We start from the raw sequence: 12,213 nt of genomic DNA, 5'->3' as shown, positions 1-12,213 counted from the left end.
CTCTGGAATTTTGTTCACTGTTGGGCAAAAAAATCAAACTCAAATCACGTTTAAAATCAAGATATATCTTAGCACATTCTATGAAGTTATTGAAAACTTTGTTGTCATAATAAAACTGTGTTAGAAAACGAGAAAAATAGTAGTCAATTCGAACAATATCTCATTTGGTTTGACTCGAATATCTTTTTAAATAGATCTGATACTAATATAAAAAGTATATTAATTAATTCACTTCATATCATAGTTTTTTATTACGAATGACTGCTCATGGCGGTAAGCCAAAAATATGCCATAAATTATAGCGGATGGCATTTCGAAAAATGCCAAAAAAGATGCATTACCTAAAAAATATATATATATGTAAAAAAAATTCAAAAACCTTTTGAAGATAATAAATTATAAAATCTAATCAATTTAAGTAGCTTTCTACTCATTAGTGCATTCAATTAATTAAGCAAATGAAGTAGCAAACAAAAGAAATAAACATAACATCAAGTCATAATACACCATAGAATATAAGAGGCAGGGGCAGGGACATTAGAGTCAGAGGCTTGTCTTGAACCTATATAAATTGGAAAAATATTAGGAATAGAGAGGCTTATAACATAATTTATAGCACCAAACCAATGTAAAACAAAAGAAAAACAGGAAAGTAAAATTGGTAGGAAGACCAGAAACCTGGAATAGAAAATAAATTACAAAGCACAGAGAGAGAATCTGTGGCTTGTAGCAGCAGCAAGCAACGAGGGCGAAGAGCGGCAGCGAGCAGTGCGTCAGCGACGGCATGCAACGACTTCATCAAAATGCTGAAAGAACGGAAAAAATGAAAGAAGGAAGAACTAGAACTACACGGTGTTGCTTCGTGTCCCGTTGGTAGTTCTTCTGGCAGAAAAGTAGTCAAGAATAGAGAGGAGAGATAGAAGAGTGCTTTTGGACCGTCAGAGAGGAACAAGAAGTTTTTTTGAAGAAAGGATACTAAGAAATGCAAGTTGTATCATTTTAGGGGTTCTTAGACGACCATAATAACACTCAATTTTTTTTAAAAAAAATCTAAAAAACACAATTTATGGCTTTTATTGCGGTTCGCCAAACCCCCACCGTAATTGCGGCTACCATTTCACTCTCAGTGAAAAACTCATTACGACGACCACTGTATGGCGGCAAGAAAGAAATTCGCCATGCCATAACGTTATGGCGCTGCCATAACTTTGCTTCATATAAATTTTAGTTAACACCAATATGATATGATCACTAACCTTGTTTGTAGTACAATGCCGCTGAATCATCAAATCAGTGTGCCAACAGGGTTTTAAAATCCATTAATATCAGTTGTAGAATTTCATTCATTGTTGGGCAAAAAAATCAAACTTAAATCACATTTAAAGTCAAAATATATCTTAGTCCATTCTATGCAGTTATTCAAAACTATGAACTATAATAAAACAGAGTTGGAAAACGGAAAAAATAGTAGTCAATTCGAACTATATCTCATTTGGTTTTATTCGAATATCTTTTTAAATAACTCTGATACTAATATAAAAAAAATATATAAATTAATTTACTTCACATAAATTTTAATTAACACCAATATAACCAAATCACTAACCTTGTTTTTATTTCACTTCCACCGAATCATCAAATCAGTATGCCAAAAGAGCTTTAAAATCCACCAATATTGCCTGTAGATTTTCATTCACTGTTGGACAAAAAAATCAAACTCAAATCTTGTTTAAAGTCAAAATATAATCTTGGTCCATTCTATGCAGTTATTCAAAACTAAGAACTATAATAAAACAAGTTGGAAAACAGGAAAAATGGTCGTCAATTCGAAGTTTATCTCATTTGGTTTTATTCAAATATCTTTTTAAATGGCTCTGATACTAATATAAAAAATATATTAATTAATTTACTTCACATAAATTTTAATTAACACCAATATGACCTAATCACTAACCTTGTTTGTAGTACTTCGCCACAGAATCATCAAATCAGTGTGCCAACAGGGTTTTAAAATTCATCAATATTGGTTGTAGAAATTCGTTCACTATTGGGGAAAAAATTAAACTCAACTCACGCTTAAAGTCAAAATATATCTTAGCACATTCTATGAAGTTATCCAAAACGTTGTTATCATAATAAAACCATGTTAGAAAACGAGAAATATAGTAGTAAATTCAAACTATATCTCATTCGGTTTGACCGGAATAGCTTTTTGAATAGATCTTATACTAATATAAAAAGTATATTGATTAATTCTCTTCATATCATAGTTTTTTTTATTGCGGATGGCTGCTCATGACGGTAAGTCAAAAATCTGCCATAAATTACGGCTGATGGCATTTCGAAAAGTGCTGAAAATGATGGATTACCTAAAAAATATATGTATACGTACAAAAAAATGCAAAATTTTTTGAAGACAAAAAATTTTAAAATTTAATCAATTCAAGTAGCTTTCTCCTCATTAGTGCATCCAATTAATTAAGCAGATGCTGTACAAACTAAACAAATAAACATAACATCAGGTCATAATACACCATAGAATATAAGTGGTAGGGACAGGGACATTAGAGTCAGAGTCTTGCCTTGAACCTATATAAATTGGAAAAAATATTGAAAATAGAGACGCTTATAACATAATTTATAGCACCAAACGAATGTAAAACAAAAGGGTAATAGGAAAGTAAAATTGGTAGGAAGACCAGAAGTTTGGAACAGAAACTAAGTTACAAAGCACAGAGAGAAAATATGTGGCTTGTAGCAGCAGTGAGCAGCGAAGGCAATGAGCGGCAGTGAGCAGTGCGTCAGCGACAGCATGCAACGGTTTCATCAGAACGCGAAAAGAACGGAAAAAGGGAAGAAGGAAGAACTAGAACTAGACGGTGTTGCTTCGTGCCCCGTCGGTAGTTCTTCTGGCAGAAGAGTAGTCAAGAACAGAGAGGAGAGATAGAAGAGTATTTTTGGACCGTCAGAGAGGAACAAGCAATTTTTTGAAGAAAGGAGACTAAGGAAGGCAAGTTGTATCATTTTAGGGGTTCCTAGATGACCATAATAATACTCAATTTTTGTAATAAATCCAAAAAACTCAAAATTTATGCCATTTCTATTGCGGTCTGCCAAGGATACACTGTAATTACGGCTGCCATTTTGTTCTCTGTGAAAAACTCATTGCGGCGACCACTGCATGACGGCAAGAAAGAAATCCGCCATGCCATAACGTTATGGCGCCGCCAGAACACTGCTTCATATAAATTTTAGTTAACACCAATATGACCTGATCACTAACCTTGTTTGTAGTACTTCACCGCTGAATCATCAAATCAGTGTGACAACAGGATTTTAAAATCCACCAATATCGCTTGCAGAATTTTATTCACTATTGGGCAAAAAATCAAACTCAAATAACGTCTAAAGTTAAAATATATCTTAGTCTGTTCCATGTAGTTATTCAAAACTATGAACTATAATAAAACAAAGTTGGAAAACGGGGAAAATAGTTGTCAATTCGAACTATATCTCATTTTGTTTTATTCGAATATCTTTTTAAATAACTCTAATACTAATATAAAAAAATTTATAAATTAATTAACTTCACATAAATTTTAATTAACACCAATATAACCAAATGATTAACCTTGTTTGTATTTCACTACCACTAAATCATCAAATCAGTGTGCCAAAAAGATTTTAAAATCCACCAATATCACCTGTAGAATTTCATTCACTGTTGGACAAAAAAATCAAACTCAAATCACGTTTAAAGTCAAAATATAATCTTAGTCCATTATATGCAGTTATTCAAAACTATGAACTATAATAAAACCAAGCTGGAAAACGGGAAAAATGGTAGTCAATTCAAAGTATATCTCATTTGGTTTTATTCGAATATCTTTTTAAATAGCTCTAATACTAATATAAAAAATATATTAATTAATTTACTTCACACAAATTTTTATTAACACCAATATAACCTAATCTCAAACCTTGTTTGTATTTCACTGCCACTGAATCATCAAATTAGTATGCCAAAAGAGTTTTAAAATCAACTATTTTTGTCTCTGAAATTTTGCTCATTGTTGGGCAAAAAAACAAACTCAAATCACGTTTAAAGTCAAAATATATCTTAGCACATTCTATGAAGTTATTCAAAACTGTGTTATCATAATAAAACTATGTTAGAAAACGAGAAAAATACTAGTCAATTCGAACTATATCTCATTTGGTTTGACTCGAATATCCTTTTAAATAGATCTGATACTAATATAAAAAGTATATTAATTAAGTCACTTCATATCATAGTTTTTTATTGCGGATGACTGCTCATGACGATATATCCAAAATCTGTCATAAATTATAGCGGATGGCATTTCGAAAAATGTCGAAAATGACGGATTACCTAAAAAATATATGTACATGTACAAAAAAATGCAAAAATTTTTCGAAGGTAATAAATTATAAAATCTAATCAATTCATGTAACTTTCTACTCATTAGTGCATCCAATTGATTAAGCAAATGCAGTAACAAACTAAACAAATAAACATAACATCAAGTCATAATACACCATAGAATATAAGAGGCAGCGGCAGGGACATTAGAGTCAGAGGCTTGTCTTGAACCTATATAAATTGAAAAAAATATTGGAAATAGAGAGACTAATAACATAATTTATAACACCAAACCTATGTAAAACAAAAGAGAAACAAAAAAGTAAAATTGGTAGGAAAATCAAAAGTCTAGCATAGAAACTAAGTTACAAAGCACAGAGAAAGAATCTGTGGTTTGTAGCAGCAGCGAGCAGCGAGGGCGTGAGCGACAGCAACAGCAAACAATGAGTCAGTGATGGCATGCAACGGCTTCATCAGAACGCAAAAAGAATAGGAGAAAGGGAAGAAGGAAGAACTGGAGCTAGATGGTGTTGCTTCATGCCCCGTCGATAGTTCTTTCTGGCAGAAGAGTAGTCAAGAACAGAGAGGAGAGGTAGAAGAGAGTTTTTGCACCGTCAGAGAGGAACAAGCAATTTTTTGAAAAAAGGAGGCTAAGGAAGGCAAGTTGTATCATTTTAGGGGTTCATAGACGACCATATTAACTCTTAACTTTTTAAAAAAAAAATCCAAAAAATCCAAAATTTCTGCCATTTCTATTACGATCCGCCAAGGCCTCACCGCATTTGCGGCTGTCATTTCACTCTCTGTGAAAATCTCTTTGAGGCAACCACTGTATGCCAGCAAGAAAGAAATCTGCCATGCCTGCCATAACGTTATGGCGATGCCATAACACTGCTTCATATAAATTTTAATTAACACCAATATGATATGATCACAAACCTTTTTTTGTAGTACTATGCAGCTAAATTATCAAATCAGTGTGCCAACATGATTATAAAATCCACCAATATCGCTTGTAGAATTTCATTCACTGTTGGACAAAAAAATCAAACTTGAATCACGTTTAAAGTCAAAATATATCTTAGTCCATTTTATACAGTTATTCAAAACTATGAACTATAATAAAATCGAGTTGAAAAATAGAAAAAATAGTAGTCAATTCGAACTAGATCTCATTTGATTTTATTCGAATATCTTTTTAAATAACTCTGATACTAATATAAAAAAATAAATTAATTAATTTACTTCATGTAAATTTTAATTAACACCAATATAACTAAATTACCAACCTTTTTTTGTATTTCACTACCACTGAATCATTAAATTAGTATGCCAAAAAGATTTTAAAATCAACCATTTTCATTTCTGGAATTTCATTTCATATTGGGCAAAAAAAAATCAAACTCAAATCATGTTTAAAGTCAAAATATATTTTAGCACATTCTATAAAGTTATTCAAAACTTTGTTATCATAATAAAATCGTGTTAGGAAACGAGAAAAATAGTAGTCAATTCGAACTATATCTCATTTGATTTGATTCGAATATCTTTTTAAATAGATCTGATACTAATATAAAAAATATATTAATTAATTCACTTTATATCAAAGATTTTTATTGTGGATGACTGCTCATGGCGATAAGCAAAAAATCTGCCATAAAATTATGGCAGATGGCATTTTAAAAAAAAGGCAAAAATAACAGATTACCTTAAAAAATATATGTATATGTATAAAAAAACATGCAAAATTTTTCTGAAGGTAATAAATTATAAAATCTAATCAATTTAAACAATTTTTTATTCATTAGTGCATCCAATTAATTAAGCAATATACTAGCAAACTAAACAAATAAATATAACATCAAGTCATAATACACCATAGAATATAAGAGGCAGGTGTAGGGATATCGAATAACTCTCAATGTCACCACTGCCAGCATAAAAGATCTCTTAATTGTTACAGACAAAACAATACAAAGAATACACAAGTAGGGAGGATACTTAAAGCAATTAACTCAATTAGCATATAGATGCAATTATTTAAAAAGACAAGCCAAATACAAAATACACACCCAGTCAAATATATACAAATGTAAATGATGCATATCTGCCCTAAAACTAATGAATTCATTTGTCGGTTATTAACCAAAATTTGACATATCCAATAACTAACCTCAGACTGTCTTTTGGTGCACGCATCCCCAAAAAATATTCATATTTAATTCATTTATCATTATCATTATCATGCATTATTTTCAAATCAACTGCTGCTAGAGAGTGTGTCCTGTTCACCTTTTTTTGGAGTCTTATTTAAGAAGGTCTAAATATTTAGCCACATTTTGCAACAAAAGATCAATAAAATGTCTCAATCATATGTCATTCAATATTTAATCACAATTCATCATAATCATAATCATTTTTAAACCTTATCCCAGAATAAATGGAATAAAATTATAACCCTTTTATCTATTCAGACAGATATCATGTTAATCAAACTCATTTTAATCAAACTCTTTCTAAAGTATAAATACAAATTAGATAAATTTGAGATATGAAAAGGATTATATTAAAAATTAAAGCTGCAACTTCAAAACACGCTCTTAGGATACCAGTCTACTTAAGAGTTGAGAACAATTACGCTCTTAAGAATTGGTGCTACTTGCAAAATAGATAATGTTGACTCCAAGAATTTACGAGTATGTTCAACAAGCTGTTTGAAATGATTTCTCTTACAATGAGCGATGACATGTGAAAAAAAATTATTGAAAAATATAAAATTATTTTGTCAGCAGCGTAATATTCTTATCCTTAATTTATCTGATTCTTAGCAAGGTAAGGAGGCTTGCATTAGTATAAAGATTATATCACAAACGATAATTATTTACAGTGGAGATATATTTTATTATAATTGATAAATAATTACAATAATTATTGAATAATAGATTCAATAATCAAGCCTTAAATTTATTAAGTTTTAATTTTGTTCTCATGGCTAAAGATAGTTAAAAAACTTTAACATTATTTAGATTTTTATTTTTGTTGACAATTACCATTCCAAGGATATTACTAAAACAAAATGATTAATTTGTATTTTTAATTTTGACATTTTATTCTTAATATTGGTTAACATTTAGAAGTAAAGAATTTATCAACTATTCATAAATTATATAGATGTGTAAGAAAAGAATATAAAAAATCAAGAATTTATTACTCGATTAATAAATTGATTCATCTGATTTTAATCGTTTGAGTTTCTACCACTAATACAAAATGATCATTTTTAATAATAAAAATAACAAAGACTAGAATAAAAAAAAAAAGATGAAAGACAATTTTTTCATGAAAAATTTGAATATTTATATTTAAAAAATTATTAAAAAAATTGAGTGTCGATTCAATTATTAAAAAATTTCAAGCCACTTGAAATTCAAAATATACCATTTATATATTATTAGTGAAAATTTTAAAATATTTATATTTATAGTTTTTTTTATATAAATTTTATTACATTTTTTTAATGTTAAAATGTTTTCTCTCAAAGAATTCTGTTGATCTTCCGCCACCTACTATATATATACACGGTGAAAACTCAAGTGCAATCGACTTCACATGAAGTTGATACATGAAAGTCGTTAAATGATTTAACTAATTTGACTAAATTTTGATCTAACAACTCTCAACTATCAATTTCACGTAAAGTCGACTGCACCTGAATTTTCACCTATATATATGTTCATTTTATTCGGTGCACTACTCACCCACTGAGCCTTGGCACCACCACCAATCTTGGCTTTATCATCTATGTAAAATCCGAAGCTTAGAACACAAAAATGGGAATCCAACACTTTACAAAGATATATATAATTCCACTTAGCTTATATATAATTAACACAACTGAAATTACAAGTAGAAAATTGCACAAATTAAACAGAAAGGGAAAATGAAAGAAAAGTAGAATCATGAGAAGAGAAACATTAATTGAGTTCATCTCTTTGTATATAAACCTCTCTCTATATATAGTGTACAAAGTTAAACAAATGAATTAGTCTCACACATTCTCATCACACAAAGGGAGTGTCTTGTGCCTTCAAACATTCATCTTTATTTAATTCAAAAAAATATTTTTATCCCGGTCCCCGGAAGCACCTCCTTTGTGATATTACAATATATCTCACTCTTGCGGTTATTATTCTCTTCAATTTCTCTGCCAGCAACATACACAAGGACCAAGGATTTTGTCTCAAGATATGAAATTGGAGTGCCAAACTCAATCTTTAAAGTTTAAATTTAGTTTTATATATGCAGATCTATTCCTTGTTTTCATCACTCTTTGTTTTTTCTTCAATCCCATTGCTCTTTATATGCTCTCTTGGATCTCCCAAATAATTCTTTTTACAGAATCCAGTGGACGAAACGAAACCCTGGCCGATTTATATTATTCTAATAATATTCATATTTTCTCCTTTATTAATTAACTAAAAAATTGATAAAATTAATCTTTTACTTTTGTGTGTAAAAATCCTCCGCAATGTTGGGTGGTATAGTGGAAACACATTATGTTAGGGTCGTTTTAATTTGTTTAATTAACTATTTAAATTTAATAAATTAATTAATTATATAAAACTATAAAAAAATTAAATTAATAAAAAAAGAAGAAAGAAAAGGGAAAGAGTGTGTAGCGTAGAATACTGGATTTTGCCATCTAACACACATTAATTGACCAGTTCTATTCTCTTTCTGCATTAATTAATATTATTTTTAAGAATATAGTAATAACAAACATGGTGATGGTGCATCACAGAAATTAATGGTGGTCTTTGAATGAGAGAGAGAAAGAGAAAGAAAAAGAAGAACAAAAACAAACCAAGAAAAAAAAAACAAAAAAAAAAGGACAAAGAGAAGAAGTGAAGAAAGAAAGTGAGGAGTGAAGCATGGCATCTTCAAATTCACCATGCGCAGCATGCAAATTTCTTCGAAGAAAATGCCAACCAGAGTGCGCTTTTGCACCATACTTCCCACCAGATCAGCCTCAGAAGTTCGCGAATGTTCATAGAATCTTCGGTGCAAGCAATGTTACAAAGCTTCTCAACGATTTACACCCTCACCAGCGCGAAGACGCCGTGAATTCCCTCGCGTACGAGGCAGAGATGCGCCTCCGCGACCCTGTCTATGGTTGCGTCGGCGTTATCTCCCTCCTCCAGCACCAGCTCCGGCAGCTCCAGGTGGATCTTTACTGCGCTAAATCGGAGCTATCTAGGTACCAAAATTTGAGTATCAACACCAACCACGCCTTCGTTGGTAGTGAATCTGGTGCCGTGGGATACCAGCATCAGCAGAACAATAATTCTAGTTCTGCTGGTGTTGGAATCCGCGACAACAGTAATTACTACCAACACCATCACCATCACCACCACCATCAGTTCTTTCCGCAACAACAGATGGTAAGAAGTTTTGATGGAGGGAGCAATTATGATGCTAGTCTCTTGGCTATGAACATCTCCGCTAGCTTAGGGCAGCTCAATCAGCTTCCGGCTGGCGGCGGTGACGACCGCCGCACCGTCAACAACCCTTCCTAGGGTTTCATATATGATATGATATGATATTACATAATTAATGAAATAGGTAAATTAAATTTGAAACTACTTTTTTTATTTTTTACTTTTAGCTGGTGCCTCAATTTCTCTGCTGTTCTTAGCTATGAGTTCATTGCTTTTAATTGTTCATCATTATCATCATTACTGATATCCAAATAGGTACACATAATATTTTGTCTCTGCCATTGGCTATGTTGTATAAATCGGAGTCACAAATGTTGGGATGAGATTCTTCAATTTTATACTTATAATTTGTTGTGATGCACTTTCTCAAATATTTATGAGCCATGAAATATTCATCTTAGTTTTATTTTTCGTTAATTTAAATGAACTTGAAATTAAAAACGTTCTTAAAAAGAAACTTTTTGTTTTTCTCTTTCTGAAACGTCCCTACCTTTTTCAAGGAAAACTAAAAAGAAAATGAAAGCGATTATGGTGAAGAATTAAAACGTTATTATCGAACATGCTCTTTATACGAATGTGACATCATTCTTCCGATTTGATTGAGATACATGTTCTGACTCTAATGTATATCCTTTACTGAAATTATGTTACGAGAATATATATATATATATAGTACATTATTATTTTTGTGCAATATATATAATAATTCAAGAATTTTATTATGATATATATACATATTCCTTTCTGCTTTAAGGAGTGTTGACATTACTTGCCGGAGGAAAAGAATCGAATCTGCAATCACCATTTTTTGATGGACACTGAAGTCAAGATTATTAGACTTCCATCAAATCTCGCAAGTATCAATTTTATTTTATTTTTTTTTCAAATTATTACATAAACATGACTTGATGAACAAAAAGTAGCTGGTCATCAAAATTTCTTTTTTTCTTTTTGCTATAGTTAATTTTGCATTTTGCATTTTATTATAGTTATAATTTGCAAACAGTTTATTCGCTTCTTCTAATAATGAGTAATTGATAGTGCAGTTCATGTCACATTCATAGTCAAATACTTTGACATATATATCATATATATATATATGGTGTTGTCACTATATATAATATTTGAATTTATTTATTAATTTAATTTTATTGTGCTGATTGCAATGTCCTTTTTATACTATTAGTATTTAACTAAGTTATCTTTTATTGGTATGGCTATTTAACTAGTGTCTAGTGGTGATAATCGTTTGTGTATATAGATTTTTGCTAAATTAAATATCCTAAATATACGCACGTATTACAGGGAAATGGTTAGTATAATAATAATGATCTTTCTTAATCAAAACCCCTTTATAAAATTTTACAAAAATACTAAGTATACATTAAAATTCACCTATTAAAATAGTTATTACATATTTGTATTTAAATATATAATTCATATTATATATGTATTAAAATTAACTACCAAAATAAAATATATATTAAAATATAAAATATATAATAAAAATAAATTAAATTATATATATATTTATACATAAATACATAATAATTAATTTTAATAACTAATTTTAATATATAAATAATATTTTTATAAATTTATACATCGTTTAATTTATTTTTACTATATATTTTATATTCTCACATATATTCTATATGATGACTAAGTTGACCATGATATGGTCGAAGATTTTAATATGTTCAAACATTGAAGATTTTAAAGAGAAAATCACTTTTTAAAAGGTGAAAAAGTGATCATTTTTCCTGTAATATGTGTTCATGTATATATGTAGTATAAACAAATTCTCCTGAACACTCAATAAAATGAAATAATAATTTGTTTATTGTTGTTGTTCTATAGCTTGAAATGAGTTGAAGATATAGAAGAGAAGTATGGTGTTAATAATAAAAAGAGAAGAAGCGCATTTATAGCAGTTGCTTGAAATTGGTCTAGAGTGAATTAAACTACTCAACCACAATGACAATACCCTACGTTTAATTTGCATTTATTAGACAGTGCCAACACTATGGACCTGTTCTTTCTTATTCATTCTGAACGCATTTGTTAATTCCATTGGGTATGAAATTCAATTCAATGACTCTGACTTGACCAATTCCTTTTACCCTTTTAATTTTATATCCATCTCTTCTCTTCTGTTCTTCTCTGCCTTGTTATGTTGTACTCCAGTATATGACTATTCCTTGTTCCTATCAATCAATATATTACACTTCTTTCTTGAAGTTTGGCATTGCACGCTTATCTATATATATAAATTCATCCTTCAATATGCATTACACGCAAAACTAGTACATATTTCTTTCAAAGTTTAAT

The 12,213-nt window shown here is 30.0% G+C and overlaps 1 protein-coding gene across 1 annotated transcript; it reads left to right on the top strand.

Annotated features, from left to right (window-relative positions):
• Positions 1–9,315: 9,315 nt before the first annotated feature.
• Positions 9,316–9,960, top strand: LOC130946951 (protein ASYMMETRIC LEAVES 2). The gene has a single exon (XM_057875859.1). It carries the CDS (start codon positions 9,316–9,318, stop codon positions 9,958–9,960), a length of 645 nt encoding a protein of 214 aa, XP_057731842.1.
• The last annotated feature ends 2,253 nt before the right edge of the window (positions 9,961–12,213 follow it).

This window comes from Arachis stenosperma, chromosome 8 (genome assembly GCF_014773155.1).
Source record: "Arachis stenosperma cultivar V10309 chromosome 8, arast.V10309.gnm1.PFL2, whole genome shotgun sequence".
Taxonomy (NCBI): domain Eukaryota; kingdom Viridiplantae; phylum Streptophyta; class Magnoliopsida; order Fabales; family Fabaceae; genus Arachis; species Arachis stenosperma.
The sequence above is the reverse complement of the archived record's forward strand: the minus strand, read 5'-3'. Positions and strand labels throughout refer to the sequence as shown.